The sequence below is a fragment of the Rhinatrema bivittatum genome, chromosome 2 (genome assembly GCF_901001135.1).
Source record: "Rhinatrema bivittatum chromosome 2, aRhiBiv1.1, whole genome shotgun sequence".
Lineage (NCBI taxonomy): Eukaryota > Metazoa > Chordata > Amphibia > Gymnophiona > Rhinatrematidae > Rhinatrema > Rhinatrema bivittatum.
Window position 1 is genome coordinate 171,362,383 of NC_042616.1, and position 26,508 is coordinate 171,388,890.

The 26,508-nt window shown below is 44.4% G+C and overlaps 1 protein-coding gene across 4 annotated transcripts in view; it reads left to right on the forward strand.

Moving 5' to 3' along the window:
• The window catches only part of HEPACAM2 (HEPACAM family member 2), a 217,815-nt gene that overhangs the window by 142,133 nt on the left and 49,174 nt on the right, over positions 1 to 26,508 (forward strand). For all 4 annotated transcript variants that reach the window (XM_029588890.1, XM_029588891.1, XM_029588892.1 and 1 more), the window contains exon 4: positions 18,837 to 19,136. In XM_029588890.1, coding sequence (XP_029444750.1) covers positions 18,837 to 19,136 — 300 coding nt within the window. The remainder of the gene's footprint in view (positions 1 to 18,836; positions 19,137 to 26,508) is intronic.

Sequence of the window (26,508 nt, forward strand, 5' to 3'; positions counted from 1 at the left end):
GTGGAACCCTCATCGACGCACCCCATGATGTGGACCACTACTGTGTCATCACTAAGTGAGGAACCCTCATCGGTGTACCCCGTGCTGTAGGCCACTACCGTATCACCTCTACTGAGGACCCCTCTCCAGCATACCCTGCTCCACAGACCGCTACTTTATCATTTCTACTGAGGAACCTCATCGGTGTACCCCACCATTACCGTATCTTCACTACAGAGATATTCCCTTGGCTATACCCCATTGCACAGACTCTGAGACTTTCTCCTGCAGTCCCCGCTCCTTGGGCAGTGCCTCTCTATCTATTAATAAAGACTCTAATCTATAGCTGTGTCTGACGTCACTGAGACCTCACCTCCCCGATGGTGAGGCTCACAGGGCTCCTCCCTGTGGGCGACTCCACCTCTCACCTTGGCCCAGAGGCCCACATACCTACAAATCCTAACGTGTGCATCTTTTAAAATCCCTTCACTTATGTGGTAGAAGCAGCATTTGCACACACAGGCACGCATCCACTTAAAATTGCATGCACATGTGCACAAGTTAGGCTATTTTATAACATTTATTTATTTATTTATTTAGCATTTTTCTATACCGACTTTCCAATAACAAAATTATTGATCAATTCGGTTTACATTTTAAACAATAACAACAATGACAAGTAAATGTCTTACAATGAACAGGTCGAATTAACTTGGATTAAGATATATGGGGGTAATAACATAATTAAGATATATGGGGGTAATAACATACATGCATGCATATACGCAGTTATGTTATATAATGGCTGCATCCCTGGGCGCAGGTCAACAGATATGCACATATGTATGCCTGCATGCCGCTATGAAAGTTACCATTTAAGTCAGCACTCCTGCGCTCCATGGAAGCAGCAAAAAAGGGAGTAAGACAGGTTGCTAGACAGGGTATTTTAGGGAAAGAAACAAAACCCGAAGAGGGAAGGAATAAGAAGTGAGGATACAAAATAGGCTTTGGAGAGAGAGATGTCCTTTCGTGGATTGCAAACTGGCTAAAAGACAGGAAACAGAGAGTAGGATTAATAATAGCAGTGGCTATTCTCTAAGTCAACTTAATTAATAGCAGGTAATGGACTTCTCCTCCAAGAACTTATCCAATCCTTTTTTAAACACAGCTACACTAAGGGGTAGATTTTCAAAGGGTTACACGCATAATATACGCAAGTAATCCTTTAAAAACCATCCTGCGTGCGCCGAGCCTATTTTGCATAGGCTCGGTGGCGCGACAAGCCCCGGGATGCGCATCTTTTTCTTGGCTGGTAGCTCCTAATATGGAACCTAACATTGTGTAACTATAGCATGGGTTATTTTTCTCTATATGCATCACCTTGCACTTATCCACATTAAATTTCATCTGCCATTTGGATGCCCAATTTTCCAGTCTCAGAAGGTCTTCCTGCAATTTATCACAATCTGCTTGTTATTTAACTACTCTGAACAATTTTGTAACATCTGCAAATTGGATTACCTCACTCGTTGTATTTCTTTCCAGATCATTTATAAATATATTGAAAAGTACGGGTCCCAATACAGATCCCTGAGGCACTCCACTGCCCACTCCCTTCCACTGAGAAAATTGTCCATTTAGCATCAGTAGCATGGGATAAACTTAGTTTTTGGGTACTTGCCAGGTTCTTATGGCCTGGATTGGTCACTGTTGGAAACAGGATGCTGGGCTTGATGGACCCTTTGGTCTGACTCAGTATGGCATGTTCTTATGTTCTTATGTGGATAAAAGTAAACCGGTAGATGTAGTGTATTTGGATTTTCAGAAGGCATTTGGCAAAGTCTCTCATGAGAGGCTTCTAAGGAAACTAAAAAGTCATGGGATAGAAGGTGATATCCTTTCGTGGATTACAAACTGGTTAAAAGACAGGTAACAGAGAATAGGATTACATGGTCAATTTTCTCAGTGGAAAAGAGTAAACAGTGGAGTGCCTCAGGGATCTGTATTTGGACCTGTGCTTTTCAATATATTTATAAATGATCTGGAAAGGAATACGATGAGTGAGGTTATCAAATTTAAAGATGATACAAAATTATTCAGAGTAGTTAAATCACAAGCATATTGTGATAAATTGCAGGAGGACCTTGCAAGATTGGAAGACTGGGCATCCAAATGGCAGATTAAATTTAATGTGGACAAGTGCAAGAAGTTGCATATAGGGAAAAATAACCCATGCAGAAGTTACACAATGTTAGGTTCTATATTAGGAGCTACCACCCAGGAAAAAGATCTAGGCATCATAGTGGACAATACATTGAAATCAGCTCAGTGTGCTGCAGCAGTCAAAAAAGGAAACAGAATGTTAGGAATTATTAGGAAGGGAATGGTGAATAAAACAGAAAATGTCATAATGCCTCTGTATCACTCCATGGTGAGACCACACCTTGAGTATTGTGTACAATTCTGGTCATTGCATCTCAAAAAAGATATAATTGCACTGGAGAAGGTACAGAGAAGGGTGATCAAAATGATAACAGGTATGGAACAGCTCCCCTATGAGCAAAGCTAAAGAGGTTAGGGCTGTTCAGCTTGGAGAAGAGACGGCTGAGGGGGGATATGATAGAGGTCTTTAAAATCATGAGAAGTCGAGAATGGGTAGATGTGAATCGGTTATTTAAATTTTTGGATAATAGAAGGACTAGGGGGCACTCCATGAAGTTAGCAAGTACACATCTAAAACTAATTGGAGAAAATTCTTTTTCACTCAACGCACAATAAAGCTCTGCAATTTGTTGCCATAGAATGAGGTTCAAAAAAGGTTTGGATAAGTTCTTGGAGGAGAATTCCATTAATGGCTATTAATCAAATTGACTTAGGGAATGGCCTCTGCTACTACTGGCATCAGTAGCACGGGATCTTCTTAGTGTTTGGGTACTTGTCAGGTTTTTGTAGCCTGGTTTGGCCACTATTGGAAACAGGATGCTGGGCTTGATAGACACTTGGTCTAACCCAGTATTGCAATTTCTTATGTTCTTATGTATTTATCCAAGGGAAGTCTTGCCTCACCAATCTTCTACATTTTTTTGAGGGTGTAAATAAACGTGAATAAAGGTGAGCCAGTTGATGTAGTGTATCTGGATTTCCAGAAAGCATTTGACAAAGTCCTTCATGAGAGACTTCTTAAATAAGAAAATGTCATGAGATGGGGCAGTGTCCTGTTTTGGATTGCCAACTGGTTAAAAGATAGAAAACAGAGAGTAGGGCTAAATGATAAATTTTCCCAAAAGAGAAAGGTGAATAGTGGAGTGCCTCAGGTATCTGTTCTGAGGGCACAGCTTTTTAATAGAGGTATAAATGACCTGGAAATGGGAACAAGTGAAGTGATCAAATTTGCCAATGATACAAAATTATTCAAAGTTGTTAAATCACAAGAGGATTGTGAGACATTGCAAGAGGACATTGTAAAATAGGGAGACTGGGCATGCAAATGGCAAATGAAATTTAATATGGAGAAGTGCAAAGTGATGCACTTAAGGAAGAGTAATCCAAATTATAGCTACACAATGCAAGGTTCCACATTAGGAGCCTCCATTCAGGAAAAGAATCTAGACGTTATCGTTGAAAATATGTTGAAATCTTCTTCTCAGTGTGCAGCAGCAGCCAAAAAAGTTAAAGAATGCTAGGGATTATTAGGAATGGAATGGAGAATATCACAGTGCCTCTGTATTGCTCCATGGTGCAACCTCATCTCGAGTATTGTATGCAGTGCTGATCACCATATCTTAAAAAAGATATAGCACAATTAGGAAAGATACAGAGAAGGGCAACCAAAACGTTAAAGGAGTTGGAACAATTCCCCTGTGAGGAAAAGCTAAAGAAGTTAGGACTTTTCAGCTTGAGCAGAGATGGCTGAGGGGAGATATGATAGAGGTATATAAAATAATGAGAGGAATGGAACAAGTAAATATTAATCCTTTGTTTATTCTTTCAAAAAATACAAAAACTAAGGGATGCACAATGAAGTTACTAGGTACATGTAAAACTAATAAGAGAAAATATTTTTTTACTCAATGCATAATTACTCTGGCAACTCTGGAATTAATTGCCAGAGTATGTAGTAAAAGCTATTGGTGAAGCTGCATTTAAAAAAGGTTTGGACAAGTTCCTGGAGGAAAAATCCATTAACCAATATTAAATTAGAGTTGCAGAAATCCACTGCTTATTCTTGGGATAAGCAGCTTGAAATATACAGCAAAGAATCTATCTACCCTTTGGGATCCTGCCAGGTTCTTGTGATTTGGATTGGCCACTGTTAGAAACAGGATACTGGGTTTGATGGACCCTTGGTCTGACTCAGTATGGCAATCTTATGTTCTTATGACATATGTGCTGAAAAGTTAATAAAGTGTAGTATGAAAAATTGCTTTATTTATTTATTTATTTATTTATTTATTTCTTTTATATACCGACGTTCGATCGAGATATCACATCGGTTTCCAGATAACTCAAAGAATAGGGTAGTAACAGCCCTATTTTACATTATAACATTGTAATAAAAATAATAAATTGTAACATTGTAATAAATATAACAAATTATACAAATTATAACAGGAATAACAGGATTACGTTGAACATTTGATGTAGTATATAACATATGTACATAAATGACTTGTTGATGAGGATATATTAAGGTTAGGTTGGCAGGTAGGGTTGAAGGGGGGAATGGGGGGGATAGGAGGGGGGAAGGTGGTGCAAGGGAGGGAAGATGGTGATGCGAGATGCTTGTGTAGGGGGGCGTGGTGTGTTGCAGTTGAATTTGGGTAGGTTACGTGTCAGGTGGGAATGCTTTTAGGAACAGCCATGTTTTGAGGTGTTTTTTGAAGACTTGCAATGAAGGTTCATTTCTGAGACAGGTGGGGAGGGAGTTCCATAAGGAGGGGCCCGCAATTGTTATGGCTCGTTTGCGGGTGACGTTGAGGTGTGCAGATTTGAGATTGGGTACGGCTAGGAGGCCAGTGTTGGTGGATCTGAGAGTTCTTTGAGTAGGGTAAGGTTGTATTCCGTTGTTTAGCCAGTTCATGTTGTTGTTGTTTATTTTTTTGTGCATGAGGGTGAGGGTTTTAAATGATTTGATGGCTAATAATCTTTTTTTTTTATAGTTGCCCCCAACTAAACACTGTAGCTTATAGCATACTGGAAGTTCCTTGTTGTTATCTATCACAGCAGTAGTTACTTCTGTAATTTTTTTCTGGGTGGGGATTAATGTCATATGGAGCACTTTTGGATTCTGCTCATGATGTGACTGGTGGATGGTGTATGGGGCTTTCTGCTGCCATGCTCTCTGACAAGTAGCCAACCCCTACTACTAATAATACTAGACATTGCTGTGCTAACTGCATGCTCTGGGTCTATAAGCTAGTCATCGGGGGCCAGGGCTCCTTTTTGAAAAGGGAAATAATTGTTTACAAATTAACAAAGAGTAGAAACAAATCAGGCACTACCTGGCACCGATGCCATGCTTTACATTACAGTGTAACCTGCAGTTTAACAGTTTGTGCCTACGTGAGTACAGGAAAAGTACTGTACTGAAAAAAGAGAGGAGATCTGGCTTCCTGGAAAGGTCGGATTCTGAAATGTCAGTCCCAAATGGGTAAATAGTGATGGATGAGTCCATTTTCAGTTTGCTCCAAATGCAAACCAAAAAATGATGCATTCTAAAAATTCTGAATGCGATTTGGATTTTTCATTTCAAAATAGTGCACACTAGGAAAAAAGCGTGCACATTTACTGTGTTTACCAGCCTTATGGGGGGTGGTAACAATGCCAAAATATGCAATCAGACTTGCAAATGAATCCATATAATTCTTGGAGACTTGAAAGTTACCCAAATAAACTTTAATTTTATTATAAGGACTACAAAAATTATGGATTACAGCATTTATCAGATTACAGCATATAATCTGATAGCACATAATTATACAGACCCAACTCACGTCATGTGTTGCACTGCTCTCCTCTCAGGGTGATCTCCCAGCTATGGCTAGCCGCTATCGCCATGTACCTCCTGGCTCTCAAGACTCCTAGTGGCGGCTGGGACACACCACCGACCTACTCACCGACTCCAGGCCTTCCTAGGCGCATGTGTTCATGCACTACCGGGTCTCCCTTTAAAGGCACAATGACGGGAACCTCAGGGGCATTCCCAGCTGATGACATCACAAGCTGGGGATTCATAAGCACCTCCCTTGGCCTACACTAACCGACTTGGCAATGAGTTCCTTCGCCTCTCTGGTGCTTGTTCCTGCTTCTCCAGACTAGTGGTTCCTGCCTTGGATCTCTACCAGCTGATCTGGACTCTGACTGGGATACCCGCTTCTCGGTGGCCTGCTTGCACTTCCTTTGGGAGACCGGGTCTCCAGGCTTCCCCGCTGCTTGGGGTAGCTCCTGCGCTCATCATCAGAGTTCTCCGGTGGGCTCACGACTCCATGACTGCAAGACACCCAGGGCAGTCAAGAATGCTCTCCACACTTCAATGATTTTACTGGTGGCCTACTATGAAGAAAGACACACAGGCCTATGTAGAGTCTTGCCCCACTTGCGCCCTCCATAAGCTTCCAGTGGGACGCCCGTGGGGACTCTTGCAACTGCTACCTATTCCAAGTGAGCCATGGATCCATATCGCGACAGATTTCATTGTGGATCTTCCTTCCTCTGGAGGCAACACCACTTGGGTCACCGCCACCGTTTTTCAAAAATGGCCCACTTCATGGCTCTGCCTGGTCTCCCTTCGGCACCACAGCTGGCAAAATTGTTCATTCATCATCTGTTCGCCATGTGTCATGGCCTTCTCAAACATATCCTCTCGGACCGTGGAGTCCAGTTTACGGCCCGATTTTGGAGATTTCTCTGCAAAAAGTTCAACATCTCTTTAGATTTCACCTTGGTTTATTACCCCCAAGCCAATGGCAAACAAATTCTGCGGTCTATGTTAATCTACAGCAGAATGATTGGGCCGACCTCCTTCTCTGGACGGAGTTCGCCCTGAATTCACATTAGTCCGCATCCACCGACTCATCACCGTTCCAGGTGGTCTATGGACGTCAGCCTCTGCCACCGCTTCCACTATCTGTTCCCTCACCAGTGGCCCAGTCGACTGCCCAGGAGTTTCATCAACTTTGGAACAGCACAAAGCAGCTGCTTCAGCAAGCAGCCCGAAGGTCAAAGAAGTTCTTTGATGCACATCATCGTGAAACTCCCCAGTTTAAACCGGGCGACAAGGTGTGGCTCAGCACCTGGTTTATTCAACTCAAGCTGCCTTCGGTTCGCTTTGCTCCCAGGTACATTGGCCCCTTTCTGTGCTCCGCCGTTTGGGTCCAGTCACCTACAAACTCCAGCTGCCCGCCTCTCAAAATCCACAACGCCTTCCACAAATCGCTATTAAAGCCCTTGGTATTGTCCGGCTTCTCCATAAATCCACCGGATCCTCACCACTGTCATCTGAGGCGGACATGACATACCAAATCCAAGATGTCCTTGATGTGAGGAAATGTGGAAAAAAGTGGGAGTACCTCTTGTCTTGGGAGGGTTTTGAGCCAGAAGAGAATAGTTGGGAGCCTGCCACCAATATCCTTGATAAGGACCTTATCAAACAGTTCCATGCCACACATCCTCGAAAACCCAAACCCCCGGGGGGGCCTTAGGAAGGAGGGCACTGTTATGCAAATCTATGCAGTGAATGCAAACCTATCTTATGCATATTCATTATGAATAGTCTGAAAATCAGGCCCTTTTGTGAGGACCGGAGTTGGCTACCCCTGAATTATAGGATACTGAGAGGGCTGCAGTGGAGAGTAGAGAAAGAGAGTGAGAGGGCTATATGTGGGGTAGGGGAGGAGAGTGAGGAGTGGGTTGTATGTGCGTAGAGAGGGGAGTGGAGTTGGGGCATACAGTTCATGATGAGTTCATTTCTGTCCTGGCAAGTAATCCATTGAGGAATTTTCTAATCCTTCCTTCCACATACCTCTGACATGGTGATTGATGCACCACCAGATTGTTTTCCATTGAGGGAAGTAATCTCAGATGGAAACGCAGGAGTTCCTTCAACCAGTTTTCTAGCATTGTAAGTACCATCTCTACACTACCTCTCAGTTGAACTAAGATTACCTGAAAGTTAATTTCCTTCCCCCTCCCCATTGTCTACCATGAGTATCTTGTTCACTATTAATAAATGAATGAATTCACCTCTCTTTGAAAATGTTATGCTTTTAGTGCGCGCTAACGTTAAAATTTTAGCGCGCACTAACCCGAAAATGGAATTTTCCTGAAATTTCGGGAAAATTTGGTTCGGTTTTCGGGTTCCCCGAACCAGGACGAATTAGGCAATTTCATTGAAATTGCCTAATTCATCCTAAATGATTGCACATCCCTACTAGATAGTTACCTTTTCTGTAGATTGAGAAGTAAAAGGGCAAGGGAAAGAAACTGGGTTAAGAAACTAAAGGGAGGGAGGCTGTGAAGAAATGTGAGAAATTACTTTTTCACTGCCAAAATAGTGATAGCATGCTTGGGATAGACACAAAAGGGTAAATTTTAAAAAGACACGCGGGCAACCATGTGCACGAGTTCCAACTCACATGTGCAAAGGGGGGTATTTTGTAAAAAACGTGCAGTGACGCAATCGGGCCTTTGCCTAGTTCCCTCCCAGTCCGCTCCAATAAAGGAGCAGACTAAGAGGGAAATTCCCTATCCCTCCAACTAACCTTCCTCCCTTTTCCCCTCTCCACCCCCAAACCCACCCTACCTAGCCTATTTGTTTTTCTTTAAAAACGTACCTGCTCCTCCGAGCAGAAGTAAGTTGCGCTCGCCGGCCAGCTGCTGGCACGCACTTCACCGGGACAGCACAAATTGGTGCTGTCCCGGCCAGCCCCTCCCTTTTTAAATGCCTGGCACTCCCGCACGTATCTCGCTGGGCCATTTTGAAAATGCATTTGGCGCACACGCGGCCCAGCCACGCACATATAATATGTCTCCTGGGATTTCCACATGCCGGGGAATTAAACTCCCCAAAGGGCACTTAATGGCAGGTGAAGAATATGATTGATCAGATACACAATATTAGGAAGGAAAAATACCCAGACGCCTCTGCTGTACTGTGGCCTGTCAGAGGTGAATGAACTCTGAGTGCCTTTCTGAGCATGACTTGCAGAATGTCCCTGAGATAGACCTACTGGCACCAACAGGAAGAGGCCTATTCAAAGGCAACATTTACTTCATAATACAATGAAGCTGGGTTCACATGAAACCAGGATGTAAGCTTTTGTCTTACAAATGTATATCTCAACGGACAGGAACCAGGTGAAAAAGAAGATCCTTTGAGGTTACAGTTTTAATTAAGTCCTGGCTCCAGAAAACAAATTCATGCCGAGCTTCCTATTCAGGCCAGAGACTTGCGATTTGTTTACACAACAAAGAATATCAAGAGAAGAACAGAAGAACAGAGTGCATCAAAGCCGTGTTGATAAAGGAACTTTTATGGTGGAAGGGTGGTTTCAGGGAAGACAAGTAAAGAATATGATTTTTACAAATGAATGAAGGGTGTCCTCACAAGCATTTCCTATACATAATAGGTTATCATGACAACAGCATCATGTGGTTTTGTAGATGAGTTTTTGGGCAGTCATGTGATTCTAGAAACTTCGTAATGATGTATTTTTGACTATATAGGAGAGCCATTCCTGTTATTCTGGGAGATGCTAGTTATTACAGATAGAGGGCATATCGCATCTCCCAGGAACACTTGGTAAAGCCAAATAAATTTCAATTTGTACTATTGTACTGAGTCTGAGTGTTCTTGTTGCTCTGGCCTTGAGTCCAGAAATTATGGACACAGGTCAAGGGTGGGAGGGAATCAGAGATCAAGTAGGATCAGGGGCAGCAGATAGCACAATAAGGTAAACGGGTGGATCAAGTGGTTCCTTTTTGCTGACAAAATCTATGTTTGTTTCTGTGGTCCTCCCTTCTGAATTACTGGCTGTCTTCTGTGATTAGATTTAAATAATGATTTAAAAAAAAAAAGTATCTTGTTCATTTGAGCCCAGATTTTAAAATGGCTATGAGCATAAATTTCAGGGTTTACGCATGTGACTGGGCCTTTCGCACGCCGCATGCATTTTACAATGGGCCCGCCCATGCGTGTAAACCCCGGTACACACAAAAGTGCCAATCGAGGGAAAAGAGGAGGCCCGGGGGGGGGGGAGGGGGGCATAGTCTGGGAGGGGAAGGGCAGGGCAGGGGCAGGCGGGGACGCCATTAGCCGCTGTCCTGGGAAAGTGCGCGCCGGCAGCCAGCCAGCACGCACAGATTACTTCTACTCTGGAGGAGCAGTACGTATTAAAATAAAAAAAATTAGGGATAGTTAGGGTAGGTGTGGTGCGCGAGGAGGAGAGGGGAAGAGGGAGGAAGGATAAAGTTAGGTGTAGGAAAGTTCCCTCCCAGTCCACCTTAATTGGAGTGGACTGGGAGGAAACTGGGGGAGGCACGATTGCGTCACCGTATGTTGCTTTGTAAAATCCCCCCCCCTGCGCGCGTGCGAGTCGCAGGCCGCCAGCACATGCGCGCACGGCCATTGGATTTTAAAACATGCGCACAGCGGCGCGGGCATGTTATAAAATCAGTGCATCCATGTGCGCGTACCAGAATCGCTCCTTGTAAAATCGACCCCTTGGTAAAAAGTAAAATACCATGCGGATTAAAGTGCTCTCATAGAAAATTGTATCCTTGTTTTAATTAAAACATTTACTTTAAAAAAAAAAAATCTTGCAGGTAAGGATACTTAAACTAATCCAGATTGCACATGAAACTAATCCCAGCTAAAAGAAGAGCTCAAGACAGTTTGGAAGAACCAAGCCTATTTCTCATTTTGGATTTAGATTTTATTCAAATCCTTTGCCTTCATTCATTTCTCACATTAAATTGTTTACAAATTAAAGAGTAGATTTTCAAAACCGTGCGCGCGGTTCCCGGCATGCACATATGGACGCATCGATTTTATAACATTCACGCGCGGCACATGCATGTTATAAAATCCAATGGCTGCGCACACGTGTGCCAAATTTTAAAATGTGCACATGCATGTGCATGCAGGGGGAGGGGGATTTTATAAGCTAAGCATGGCAATGCAATTGGGCCTCCCCCAGTTCCCTCCCAGTCCGCTCCAATTAAGGAGCGGACTGGGAGGGAACTTTCCTATTCCTAACCCTACCCTTCCTACCTCTTCCCCTCTCCTCCCTGACCCCTAACCTAACCGTACCTATCCCTAATTTTTTAATTTTGTTACACCCCCTGCCCTGTTCCTCCCCACCCAGACCCCGCCCCTTTGGAGAGGCCCAGCACTTCGGCACTTAACAGGGGTTACGCGCATGGCTGGGCCCTTCCGAAAATGTGTGTGGCACACACAAGGCCCGGCCACATGCATAACCCCTATTATTTATGCGAGTGGTCCTTTTATAATTGGGTCGATAGTAAATAAGTCAAAGGTCAAATGTTGACTTTTTACTCTTGAAATGACATGAAAGTTTACAAACCTGTCACCACTGGGAAGAAAAAAGTTCAGACTGCTTTGCATTGCCCTGAGGAATAAGAAATGAAATTAATTTACCATAATATAAAGAAAATTTATAGTAGGGTCATAAAAATGTAAAAGATATGAAGCCAGTTTTCAAAGTGATTTCTGTGGGTAAATAAAAGCATATAACTCGGTGGTAATCAGCTGTCTGATACTTGCTCATCATCAATACAGCTGAAATTCTGCATGTTGTTTCACAATGTGCGGACTTTTAGCCACAATGGAGGCATGTTTGGGCCAGGGAAGGCAAAGTATGCATGTGAATTGCATTTTCAAATGTATGTACTAAGGGCTTGATTTTCAAAAGCATTTACACACTTTAAACTGGGTTTTACACATGTAAATACACTTTACCCGTGTAAGTGGGCTTTTGAAAATTGCTATAATATATGCCATTGAATTGTCAATGGGTTTTACCCATGTTAAGTGCACTTAATGTGGATAAATGGCTTTTGATGATTGCTATGATAGTATGTTACATTTACATGATTTAACTTCTTTGAAAATTCACTTGATACAAGGTACTTTATAATAGCTTGTGTACAGCTGAAGTCCACGTGTATAAATTCCATGCAGACTTCAGTCCTAAGTCTGCTTTGAAAATTAGCAAGTACACGTGTACCTCTTCATGGCACACGCATTTACCCTTGCTTGGGAGAAAATATAAATGTATTCAAGTATGCTTATGTGCATACTTTTAAAAATTCCCAAGTCCAGCCCTGGGAATGTAAAAGTAAGCACAAAATTGCATATACGCATACTTTTACACTTACATCCCAAGTAGTAATGTAGGAAAGCAAGGGTATTCTGTAGCCTGTGAAGACAGCTCGCTTACCTCCCTCCCCTTTTCTCTCCCTGTTTCTGGGGAGGGGCAGCACTACTGAAGTTTCCTTTTTTATTACCTTCTATGCGATCTGATAAGCCCAGGAAAGAACTACTGTTTGCCTCAGAGTAAGGCCTTTTTTTTATCAGACATTTTGCTCAGACCAATATACACCACTTATGCCACTTACTGTATATCAGAAACTTACACTACAATTCTTAACACAGCCTTTACTGATAGTGAATAAAGCTTAGCATATAGAACTCAGGTAAATACACATTAGAGTAGCTTTGACTTACTTAGGGTGTTAATTAATAAATGTAGCTAACTAGCCCCATAACTCTAGAAAATTACCATCAGCCTCACCATTGTCAATGTCTGGTTTGCAGAACCAGGAGACACTGTAGCTCCATCCATGCAGTGCTCTCCGGAATGCTGAGCTTGTTTGCTGAGCTGTGGGGAGGGGCAAGGAGATATGACTCAGGTGTCATTTCAGGTATTAATGGATCATCTTCTGCTGCTGCCATCCTTTCTCAAGCCTCTCTCCCCTGATGCTTTTAAAAGGCAGGATATGCATATGTAGGCGCTCATAAATAATAAACAGGAGCACAAAATGGGTCTTTTCTTCATTTTGGACTGCTGCCCCCCCCCCCCCCCCTCTCCCGGATCTTGTGGTCCTCCGGCTGCGTGATGTCTGGTCTTGTGACATCTTGACCAGGGAGCTGACCTAACCTTGTATTTCAATCTTGTGACTTTTTGACCAGAGCGCTTACCTGTCTGTGACAGAGTTTACCTGTGAATTATTTTATTTATTTATTTAAGTTGTTTTATATACCAACATTCAAGACGATTGTCCCATCATGCTGGTTCACAAGAAACAGGAGTGCAAATTAAAATAAACTTAACAACTTGAACAATAGTGCAGAAAAAGCAGTTACATATAACAGGGAAATATAGAACTTGGAGTAAGAAGGAAAATGCAGATCAGATAATTACATATAATAACATTGTAAGAGGAGGCTCTTAATGGTATTGCAAGCGAAGTGTGTTGATTGATGGGGGTTAAGAAATGTTGGAGTTAGGAAAGGCCTGCGTGAATAGCCAGGTCTTGAGTCTTTTCTTGAAGATTGAGATGTTGGGTTCCATTCTAAGATCTGGGGGAATGGAGTTCCATAAGGTAGGACCGGCTGTGGAGAAGGCCCGATCTCTTAGCGTAATGTGTCTGGTGGTTTTGGCTGGTGGTACTTGAAGTGATCCTTTGTAAGCAACTCTTGTCGGTCTTGTTGAGTTGTGTAATCGGAGGGGGATGTGAAGATCAATTGGGGCTAGTTGATGGATGTTTTTGAATATGGTGAGAATGGCCTTGTAGATTATTCTGAAGTGGATGGGCAGCCAGTGGAGGGCCATCAGGATAGGGGTTATGTGTTCTCTTCTCCTGGTGTTAGTGAGTATACGGGCGGAGGCATTTTGGACCATTTGTAGTGGTTTGGTGTGTGATGAGGGGAGACCAAGCAGGATGGTGTTACAATAGTCCAGCTTTGCGAAGATGATTGATTGTAGAATCGTTCTAAAGTCATGTGTGTGGAACAGAGGTCTTATTCTTTTCAGAACTTGGAGCTTATAAAAGCAGTCTCTGGTGGTTTTGTTGATGTTAGCTTTCAGGTTTAGGTGATTGTCAATTTGAACTCCTAGGTCTCTCACTTGTGTGGTATTAGGTAAGTCTGTATGAGTGGGTGTGAAGGAGCTGTTTTCTGGTGTGATGAGAAGAAGTTCTGTTTTTGATGAATTTAGTATCAGGTTGAGGCTTGTGAGAAGCTGTTTGATGTTTTGGAGGCATGTTTCCCAGTGTGACAGTGTTTTCGCGAGAGACTCCTTGATGGGGATCAGGATCTGAATATCATCAGCGTAGAGGAAATGTTTGAGATTGAGGTCAGTGAGAAGTTGACATAGGGGTAACAGATAAATGTTAAACAAGGTAGGAGACAAGGATGAGCCCTGAGGGACTCCTACTGACGCGGGGTAAAGTGAGGATTCTTTATTGTGAATCTTAACCTTGTATCCTCTGTTGCTGAGGAAGGTTCTGAACCACGAGAGGGCAGTGCCTGAGATACCTATGGCTGTTAGTTGGTTGATGAGGAAGGAATGATTGACCGTGTCAAATGCTGACGAAAGGTCGAGTAGGATCAAAAGGAAGGCTTGTCCTTTGTCTAGGCCTAGGATGATGTGGTCAGTCATGGAGATGAGGAGGGCTTCCGTGCTTAAGGTTTTGCGGAATCCGTATTGTGATGGGAATAGGAGGTTATTGTCTTCAATGTAGTTTGAGAGTCGTGAGTTGACCAGTTTTTCCATAATTTTGGCTATGAAGGGGAGGTTAGCTATCGGTCGGAAGTTGTTAGGATCGTTGGAGTCAAGATTTGGTTTTTTGAGAAGGGGTTTGAGTGAGGCTAGTTTGAGGTTGTCAGGGTAGAATCCTTGTGTGAGGGAGCAATTTATGATGTCTGCCAGGATTTTGGAGATAGAATCTGGAATTGATAGTAGTAGTTTAGCCGGGATGTGATCTGAAGGGTGAGAGGAAGGTTTCATTTTCCTTAGAATTCCTTGGATCTCAATGGATGAAGTTGTATCAAGTTCTTCTAACCGAGTATTGTTGATTGCGGGTTGAGGCATGGTTAATGGTACAGTGGGGTTAGTGGGGAGCTTAGATAGAAGACTGTTGATTTTGTTGCTGAAGAATAGAGCTAATTCTTCCGCTTTCGATTGAGCTTGGTCATGTGCAATCTCTGACTGGTTTAGTTGTGTGAGGTTGGCTACATAGCTAAAGAGGGCTTTGGCATCGAATACAAGGTCGTGTATCTTAGAGGCGTAGTAGTCCCTCTTGGATCTTAAGGTGCTTGCTTTGTATTGATGAAGAGAAGATTTGTAGATTGAAAGGGTGTTGGTTCCTGGGTTTTTGTGCCATTTAGCTTCATTTTGTCTTAGTTGGAGTTTGAGCTTTCTTAGTTCTGATGAGAACCAGGGCTGTCTTTTGGAGGAATTATGGTGAGGTTTTTTTGTTATTGGAGGGCATAGCTTTTTAGCTATGTTTTCGGTGATAGTATTCCATGATCGAAGCGCTGAGTTCGGATCAGTAAGGTCCAGTTGGTGGAGTTGTGGTGATAAGTGATTATTGAGGTCTTCTGGGGAGCAAGTTTTCCTATATGTGAAGGAGGGCGAAGGGATGCAAACCGGGCTCGTGTCCTTTATAGAGAATGAAGTTGTTATGAGGTAGTGATCTGACCATGGGACCTTTGTGCAATTGGGGAGAGATACAGGCTTAATTGCAGCGTTAACGAAGATAAGGTCTAACGTGTGGCCGGCTTTGTGGGTGGGTTTGTTAACTAATTGAGTGAAGCCTAGTGCGGAGAAGGCTGTGAGTAGAGTTTCACAGTTAGGAGATGGTGTAGGGTTATCAACGTGCATGTTAAAATCGCCTAGAATGATAGATGGCGAGTCTAAGTTGATAAGGGAAGTGGTTAATTCGATCAGAGGTGAGGCATCTGATTCCAGGAGTCCTGGGGGAGCATATACGAGAAGGATTTGGAGCATGTCTGAGGTGAAAAAGCCGAATTCAAGTTTTGAATTGGAATTGGACTGTTGCAGAGAGAATCTGAGGTCCTTTTTGGTTGCTAAAAGAATACCTCCTCCCTTTTTTTTATGACGAGGAAGCGAGAAGAAATCGTAAGCCTCTGTAGGTAATTGATTGATTATTGCTGTGTCTGATGGTTTTAACCACGTTTCAGTGATTGCACATATCTCCGGTTTCACTTCAATGAGGTAGTCGTTTAGAATTACAGACTTTTTCGTTAGAGATTGAGCATTGAAAAGGCTTAAAGAAAAAAGGGTGAGGCCTAGAAGTTGAGTAGTGGGAGTGATCATAATTGAAGAGAGGGATTTGAGGTTGTGTTGTTGAGCATGTCGGAAAGAAATTCTTTTAGGTGGAGTATTATGTTGGAGAATTGGAATTGTGAAAAAAGGGGCCATTTGTAGGAACTATGTTGCGGGATTAGAGAGATTGTGAATGAGAGCTAGAAGCTTGCAGGCAATGTTGGATGAATGCTGGAATCTTGCAGGTGGGTCTTGAAGAAAGCTAGGAGCTTGCAGGTAAGGTTGGATGAATGCTAGAGGCTTGTAGGTGAGGTTGGATGAATGCTGGAAAACTGCTGGTGGGAAAGGGGGGGTGGATCGAGATCCATGTGCGTAGGTAGCGAAGAGACTGTTTGCAGTAGCAATGTTTGAATGTGTGGCAGTTTGCATGAGAGGCGGTAGAGCAGTAGCAATGGAATGCCAGAGAAGAGAGGCCAATGTGAAGGGCTCATGAACCCACGGGTGACGTGGCTTCCTTTTAAATGCTATTGTAGGTGTTGTTATAGTGGATGCTGGGTTCGTTTGAGTGGAGTTGTAGAGTGGGTTTGTTGAGTTTTGAGTGGATGCTGTGTGGATGCTGGAGTCCTGAAGGGGTGGAAAGTCTTGTTGAAGTTGTTTGTTGGAGAGAGTTGCTTGTAGGAGAGTCTTGGTGGACGTTGGAGAGACTGGAATGGATGAGGTTGGTTGAGTGATGACTTTATTCCAGACAGCTGACTCAGTTAGCTCGGTACATTTATTAGCAGCTACATTTATTGTAGAATTAGATTCTTCCGCGGGAATGGCTCGGGCCTCCTCGGGGCTAAATGAAGGGGCGAGACAAAGGGGCCTGCCCCTTTGTTGCGCTCCTTCGGCGCGCGACGCTCGGTGCGCGGCGCTGGGCTGAATACAGATTTAAAGCCCCTCAGGGCTGGCTCCTATTGGAGGAGCTGGATCGGAGGGCGGGGCTCCCGTTTTCGGCGCGGCGCGGTTTTCCTTTCACTTACAGGGTAAGAAGCTTTACTTGTGCCGCGTTATCGTCGCCGGGGCCTCCCAGGTGGGGAGAGTGTGGCCCTGACCTTCCCCCGGTGGGGCTCGGCGCCGATTGCGCAGGCCTTCTGCGCAATCGGCGCAGAAGGCCAATTGACCTGTCTGATAAGTCTGCCTTTCAAGACTGGCATGTTCTTTTGCTAGGCAGAACTGGTCTCTGCTGCAGTTCTTTTCTTCTACATACACCTGGCCTGTTTGCCTTGAACCTCTGTTTATGGAGAAAAGTTGTTATTCCATCAGAGGGTTTTTGTTAAACAGCTGAGCTGGCAAAGAAGATAACTCTCTAGCCAAAGTTTCTGGCCAAAGGTTCATCCTCTTGGTATTCTACTGGTGAAATACAGTTCATATTGTGAAGTCAGATTTCATTTTTTGCTGCATACAATAGTAAAATGTCTGGTATCCCCTACAGTAGTTTTTAGAAAGCACTTTTATGCATATAAGTGCTTGTCAAGCAAACTTCTGACTGAATAAAAAGCATGTGCTAATGACTGTACACACATTGTATCTGAGGCAATTTACAAAGAGGAAGTACATGCATACTTTCCCTTTCAGAAATGGTGTCAAGTCTTTGGGTAAAAAGTTCACATGGTCTTTATCCTAGTTTAGAAATTGCCCATTGTATCATGTATTATTTTTATACTATTGAAGTCATGGATTTTATCCCATATAACCATGCCCAGAGACTCTGACTCTTTTATCAGTCATTTATTATATTTGTCATACATAGAGTTGTTATGCTCATAAACATCTCAATTACTGTATTGTAATATGAGATGAATATCACAAGAATGCATGATAACACTGTTATATGCCACAAGTAATTGGAATGAGAGAGCACAATAAGTAAGATTCAAGAAACATTATCAATAAAAAATCCAATATATCTTGGGTAGTGAGTGATTAGTAGGCCAGATCATAAAATCAGAGTTGAAAATGCAGCTTCTATCTGTTGTTAGTTACTAAAGATGAATATGCCTGCATCTTAGGGTATTAATGATATTGCTAATGTGAAACAGGCATGTTGAAGATGCCTCCCATTTTGGGGTGAACTTGAGAAAGGAAAGTTAACACTTCTCCAAGTACAACCATCCACTGACAACAAACCTAAGTCAATTAGTGAGATATTGGTGCATTCCAGCATGGAGTGTGATTGATTTACAAGTCTTTTTGATAGTTGTTGAGACCTATAATGCAACCAAGTGGAAGGACACTAATATGGATTGAGTTTTCTACTTATTTTATAGTATTAGATATAAATGAATACTGATAAAATGGAAAACAAATGAGCTATCTTCAAAAAAAGGCTAAAATCATTGCAATAAAATAGATTTTATATTCAGCAGTAGTAAAGCAGCTGCATTGAACCAGCTTTAAAAAACAGTTTCAGAGCCAGTTTTGTGCCACAGGCAGATATGTGTATGCTTTTAGATATTAATACGTCTGTTCTATATTGTTTTTCTTGTTTTGTTTTCATTAATACAGATGGGCCGTATGGCCTGACAGTAAATTCAGACAAAGGACTGAAAGTTGGGGAAGTGTTTACTGTTGACATTGGAGAAGACATCCTATTCGCTTGCTCAGCAGACTCAAATCCACCTAATATTTATTCCTGGATTCGAAGGGCTGATAATACTACGCATATCGTGAAGTATGGGCCGCATTTTGAGGTTGCGTCTGATAAAGTGACCCAGAAAACAACAGACTATTTGTGCCAGGCTTACAACAATGTGACTGGGAAACGAGATGAAATGCAATTCACGGTTATAATCACTTCCATAGTAGGTAAGGTTAACATTTATCAAAAGAAGTAGACTATTACATTACTAAACCTGATACACAAATAAAACTTGATACTTGTTCTGAGATATAGAAATAGTGAATTTTTCTGACACTGGAATGTTACAATGACCCTTAGGTGTCCAAATGTGGTGGTCTCTCCAGGCCCTGACCCTACCAACTTTTTCTTCCACTGGGAATGGAGTTTTTCATTCTTTCTCACCCATCCCTGGCTGTAAACAGCTGATACCGGTGCCTCTAGTCTAGTGTTCAGCTCACAGTCTAAATCTTGTGAGATTAGCTTGAGTCTACTCTTGCACTGATCTTGCAGGACAAACAGCGAGCTCAGCATTAGAGAAGAGGTACTGGCACAGTTCAAACCATAGAGAGCTGCTTGAATGGGGGAACTGGAGGCAGGAAGCAGACTGCAGGGGATGTGATTGGAAGCAGGCAGGCAGACTTGTTGAAGGATAGTGGTGGAGGCAGGCTGTCTGGCTTACTGGAGGGATTGGATGCAGGCAAGTTAGCTGGCCTGCTTTGACAACAGTGATGCTGGTGTGGAGGGAATGACTGATTAAGGATAGGCTGGTTGTGGTGGGGGTGGCAAATGACTTCTGAGAGTAGGCAGGCTGGTTGGTGGGAGGGAATGGCTGATTGGGATGGGAGGCTTGCAAGCTGGTGAGTTTGGAAGAATGCTGGCTGTGTGTGAGAGAGGGAATGGAGGATTAGAGGCGGGTGATAGAGAAAGAGGCTAGAGAAGAGTTGGCGATGTGAGAGGGTGCAGAACAACAGTAGGAGCAGGAATACCTACCTCCCTCCCCCCAATACAGATTGACCCTTGATACCAGACTATCCTCCAGTTCCTGGAATCTCTCTCCCTTACTCCCTCTCCTTCCAGTTCTACCATCTCAGATCCCCCATCCTCCCCATCAACCATCTGCCCTCTTTCTTTTCTCCCAATCCCCAATTCTCTTTCCTCTCCGTTTTCTCCACATCCCCAATCCTCTCAGCCTCCTCATCTCCAGTCTGATCCCCATCACTAGTCCTTTCTCCCTCCCTCCCTCTCTCCTCATTCCTGTTCCTCTTATCCTCTCTGTATTCTCTCCCTATCTCTGGTCCTCTGATAGGGGCATGGGGGAGAAATAGAGAGCAAGAGAGAGAGAGGAAATGGGGGCAGTGAAGGAGAAAGTGGGAGAAGCTGTCCTTTAGACCAGAGGGAAAGAGAGAGGGTGTCAGGAGATACTAGTGCTGGGCAGAAGGTAGAGAGTGGTGCTGGCAAAGTAATTCAAGGAGTGGAACTGCTAAGCCCACATCATAGTCTGCTAGCGTGTAGGCATCTATAGTAGTCTTGTTGTTGTGTTTTCCAAGTAGGAGCTATATTGATGCTCTAGAACCTGCTGTAATATTTGCAGTGTTGCATTGTCATAGGTAGTATTGTTGCTGTTTGAGTCCTCCAGCTTGCTGCTGATGCACCTTGCACCTGAGGCCTAGCATGGACCTCTTCCAGTGCTCTGCTGCCACGGACCTATCTCTCCCTGCTTCCCCAACTCAGCTGAAGCAACTCTGCTGTGACCAGGTACCTTGAAAATTAGAGGCTGACTCATCTCTAAAGAACTGTTGCTTACAGAGTTCTTCCTTATTTAGTCGTCCTTTTTTTAAAACTTTATTAGCAAGGCAGGGGAAAAACCAAAGTAATTTTTTAAGAAGTAAAAGTAGGGAGAAGTATCCAAAAGGATCTGTTATGTCGTTTGACCCTTGCGCCGAAGTGAGGTTGGCGCCACCTACAGAGCAGAGCCCTGTATGTCCCCACGGTCGGCAGGTGGAAGTCGGCAGGTGCAGAGGCCTATCAGGAACTTCACTACTACCAGCCCTCATTCCCCACAGGTTAAACCCTTGGGTGCCGGGGCCAGCTGGACTTAGGCGCAGGCCTCTAGAAAGCGTAGTATCTGAAAAAAGGAGCAGGCTAAGCGGAGATCCAAACAAGCCGAAGTCGGGGCAGGCAGCAGAACAGCAAACGTGAAGACTAACCGTGGTCAGGGCAGGCAGCAGCACAAGCTAAGTCGAGAGTAGGTCCGAGGTTGGCCTGAAGTCAGTCCAAGAAGAAGACAAGTTAAGGCAAGCCTGGTCCAAACCAGAAAATCAATCCAAGGAGAAGGGAGCAGAAGATGAGGGAGCAGGAACACCAGGACAGGACCAGAAGAGGAAAGCAGAAGTCAGGGAAGCAGGAAGCAACCAGCTACTCATAAGGAGTAGGACCTATTGCTGAGGCATCAGAATCAGGTTCAGGCTGGGTTTAAAAAGGAAGCCCTGATAATGTCAGTGGGAGGAGTGCGCCTAGGGATGCCTGCTCAGCTGAGCGGCGACCCCCGCATGGTGCGTCCAGAGTCATATGGCAACCTGCTGCATCTCGGGTCAGGAGGGCATCTTGTCGGTGGTTCCCAGCATCGGAGGTAGGGGCGGCTGGCTGCAGGGATAGCCCGTGATTGGCCACGAGTAACAGAATCCAAGCCCAGTGAGAGGAGGATAAAGGAAAAATGGGATGGGAGAGGGAAGGAGTCCAGCTTCCAGTTTTTTGGCTTATTCCAGCCAAAAAACTGGAAGCCCATTGGCCATGTGCAATGTTCAGGGCTGGGTGCACAAGGCTTTCACTGCAAGAGCTGCCCATAATCCAAATTCTTTTTGTTCAGTCTAACCAGGCCTCAGCTCACAGCATGGGATATGAACAAGATTTTCAGGGACCTCCTGTATGTCTATGTTGTCATGCACCTCATTGATATCCTATTCTTCTCTAGAGATCACAACTCCCATCACCTAGATGTATGCCAGTGCTTCAGCAACTGCAAGATAAGTTATATGTGAAATTAGAAAAATATTTGTTCGAAAAAGAAAGACTTCTCTTCCTGGGGTACATTGTATCCAGTAAAGGCTTTCATATGAACCTTGATGAAGTTAAAAGTATCCTGGATTGGCTCCAGCCAACCGGCCTTCGGGCCTTGCAAAGATTCTTGGTATTTCCTCACTAACTAGTCCAAGATTGCCGTTCCTCTCACAGCCCTCACCTCTAAGGGGGCTAACACTAAGCTTTGGCCTCCTGAAGCTGTAGCTGCTTTCCTACAAATACCCTGTCTTCATCACTTGTACCCTGCACACCCCTTTTTAGCTGAGGTAGACACTTCCACCCTGGGAGTAGGGACAGTTTTAAGTCAGCATTCCGCTAAAGGGGATCTCCACTATTGCGCCTTCTTTTCAAGAAAATTCTCACTGGCCGAACGCAACTACAGAATCGGCGACAAAGAGCTCCTGGAGATCAAACTTGCACTGGAAGAATGATGTCACTGGCTTGAGGATACTCAGCATTGTATTACCATCTACACAGACCGTAAAAATCTAAAGCACCTCGATCATGTGCAATGACTGAACGCACCCGAGGCCCACTGGTCCTATTTTTTGCACATTTCAATTTTGAGCTGAGGTATCACCTGGCTCTAAAAAAACATCCTAGCAGATGCGCTCTCACGCTTCTTCCAAGCAAAGAATACCCTGGAACCTTCCTGGGACATTACTGATCTTGCGTGGATCCTCCTGGCCGCCACCAGGTCTGTCCCTCCAGGGATGATGGTCATTCCTTGCAAACTCTGAGAAAAGATATTAAGATGGTCCCATGACTTCTGCATCACAGGTCACCCAGGGTGGGCCCAAACCCTTGCACTGCTCCACTAGTATTACTGGTGGCCTCAGATGAAACATGATGATCGGGCCTACGTGGACTCTTGTCCCACTTGCAAGCTCTGTCAGGACGACCTTCGGGGTTGCTACAGCCGTTGCCAACCCCCAGGGAACACTGAACCCATTTACTCACCGCTCTCAAATAACACCATGGTAATTTGGATAGTGGTTGATCGCTTCTCAAAAATGGCTCACTTTACCCCAATTCCTGACTTCCCTCGGCACCAGAACTGGCATGATTATTCACGCTCCATGTCTTCCAGCTACATGGACTTCCCAAACATATATTATCTGACCGAGGTCTGCAGTTCACAGCCAAGTACTGGCAATCCCTGTGCAAGAAGTTCAGTATTACTCTGGATTTCACCACAGTGTATCACCCTCAGGAAAATGGTCAGTCTGAGTGCACAAACCGCACCCTTAAGACCTTTCTCTGGGCCTACGCCAATGAACACCAGGACAACTGGGCCTCTCTGCTGCCCTGGGCAGAAATTGTCGCTCTTCCAAATAGTCTATGAGAAACAACCCTTGCTTCCTCTATCTCTCCTGTGGTGGTACCATCTCCTGCAGCCCAACTCTCCGCACAGGAATGCCAAGATCTATGGACCGGTTCCTCCGAAATGATTGAGAAAGCAGCTGACAGGGCCAAAAAATTCATCAACATGCACCAGAGGCCCATTCCACAGTTTAAACCTGGGAGAAAATCATTGTTAAGCACCCACCATATCCGCCTCAGGGTTCCATTTATGTTCCATAGTTTATTGTACCATTTACGATTCTCCACCAACTCAGTTCTGTTACTTACCAACTGAGATTGCCACCTTCGCTGGACATTCACAATGTTTTACATGTTTCCTTGTTGAAACTATTAGTACTTTCCTGGCCCTCCAGGGCACCATCTATACCACCTGAGCTCAACAGTGAAGACAGTCAAGTCTATGAAGTGGAAGAAATCATGGATTCCCTTCGAAGGGGTGATATGGGAATATCTCATTTTTTGGAAGGAGTACAGTCCTGAAGAAAACACGTGGGAACCAGCTTCCAATATGTTGGATACTAAACTCTTAAAGGAGTTTTATGCCCTCTATCCCAGAAAACCGAGACCTTCAGGGAGGGGGTTTAAGAGGGGGGGGGGGACTGTTGCAATCAGCAGCTCTCAGACTCCTCCTATGAGCTGCTGCACTTACCTCTGCTGCTGGAATCCCTTAAAGCTACCCCGACCCTGCCTCCTCCACCCAACACGGCAACAGGCCATGCTACGGTGCAACTGCATGCCACTCTGCACATGTGGCAGGATACCGCCAACTCTTGGCCCCATTCTACCTAGGTTGCACACATGCCAATCGCACTGAATTTAAAGGGCCATTGGTGGGAATCTGGGAGAGGCGCCTCCTGATGACATCACCTCTGCTGCATTGTAAAAAGCTGCATTGGATGCCCCTCCATCGCTTCGGCAATAGGTCGAATTCCTTGAAGTACTGCTTTGCCTCAGTGTGGTCCTGTTCCTGGCTCAGAGTCTCTGGTTCTTGTTCCTGTTTCTTGTGTTTGCTGATTGGTCCATGTGCTTATGTTCCTTGTCTTCCTAGTGGTCAGACGTCAGTCTTGTGTCTTCTTCGTGGTAAGTCTCCATCCTTTGCCTTCATCTTAAGTGTCCCTGCTCCTACCTGTGTATTGATATTGGTGAAGCGCTGGTTTGGCCTCTGCCTCAGCCAGCTACACCTCCCAACAGTGGGGTCTTGCAGGGCTCCTCCCTGCATGTTGTGCCAACTCCACCTCAGTCCTAGGGTCCATTCCTGCAACACCCTTTAGCGCCTGAATTGGCCTATTTCTTTGTCCAACATACTGTATCTTACAGTTGCATGGCCTCCGTCTCCACATCCTCTCAGACCAAGGAGACTAGTTTATGGCCCGCTTCTGGAAAAGCATATGCAAGAAATTTGGGATTTCCTTTGATTTTATTTCAGTTTCTCACCCCCAGAGCAATGGGCAAACTGAGAGTATGAATCAGACTCTCAAAGCTTTCCTTAGAACTTATGCAAACCAATGACAGTAGTGGGCAGAATTTTGCCACGATAAATTTGTGAGTAACTCGACAGGTTCCTCTCCCTTTTACATAGTATTTGGCTGCTATCCTCGTACACTCAGACCTATGCCAGTCTCAGTCACCTGCCCTGCAGCCAACTTATTAGGACACAAGCACCAAGATCTTTGGCAGAAAACACATTATCTCTTAGAACATGCGAAGAAGCAGGTGGATAAAACACATCACCCAGCACTTCCACGTCAAACTGGAATCCTGGTATGGCTTAATATTAAAAATCTATACCTTAAGATGTCTTCATTGAAGTTTTCCCCAAGATTCATGGGACCGTTTACTGTTAAGTGGCAGGTAGGACCAGTGACCTACAAATTCAAACTTCCCAGGTCTCTCCGCATGTATGACATGATCCATATATCCCTGCTAAATTAGTCGATCTTATCTTAGCCATCCAGACCATCTCTCAAACCCACAGAAGTCACTGCTGAAGAAGATACTCAGTACAAAGTCGAGGAAATCTTAGATTCCCAGAAGGTCAGCAATCAACTTCAGTACCTCATTGCCTGGAAAAACTTTGGGCCTGAAGAAAATTCCTGGGAGCCAGCCTCCAATCTTCAGGCTCTACAGTTGATATTTAAGTTCCATAAAAGATTTCCCAGGAAACCCAGGCCCAGAAAACTGAGGAGGGTGCTTTATGGGGGTATTGTTAGAAAATGCAGCTCGTGGGAAGAACCCATGAGCTGCATTTTCATTGCTTTGGGCAATATTGCCCAAAGCAATGACATCACTCCATCAAGTCAGGGCTGCATGGTGTGGCCCGCATGCCAGCATGGCATCCAGGCCCCACAATCTTCCTGCTCCTCCCAGACCTACACTTGAAGGGCCCATAGTGACCCGGCACCTTCAGATGACATCACCCAGCCTCACTGTATAAGGTGGTCCTGGACTTCCAGCGGATGCCTTAGCTACGGCTCTCCGTCTGCTAAGAAGCGAGTGTTGCTTCTGTGTTCCCAATTGCATTGTGTTCCTGATCCTTGCCTCATGCAACCTTGTCTTCTCCAGCCTTGCCTTGTCCACCTCTATCTTGTCAAGCCTGGCTCATCCAACCTCATCCCCTTCTCCTTGTCTTGTCCAGTACCTTTGTGTTTCTTTGTCTATTCCGTTCTGATCTCCTGGTATTGACCCCTTGTTTGGACCTGGCCACGTTTGCTCACTGCCTACCCTGATCCTTGGCCTATCTTCATATCTCCAGCTTGCTGCCTGTCTTGACTCCAGCATACCTTGGACTTTCTGCTCTCTCCTCCACCCTTAGGAACCACCGTAAGTCCTGTCAGACACCAGAACCCAAGGGCTCAACCTCCAGAGGAGGTGGCTGGTATAGGTGAAGCTCCAGACTGTCCCACTACAGGGCGCATTCACACCTTTTGTAACCTTCTTGTTAAATTTCCATAAACTCTCCTCACCCCCCCCCCCCCCCCTTATACTAGATCTTTACCCTTCCTCTGTCTTATAAGTAATTCTTTTCTCTTTCGTTCACCACTTACTTCCTTAATTAAAGAATATTTTAGAAGTCTCATTTAAATATCCTTGGGCCCAGTTCGATTAACCCAGGTT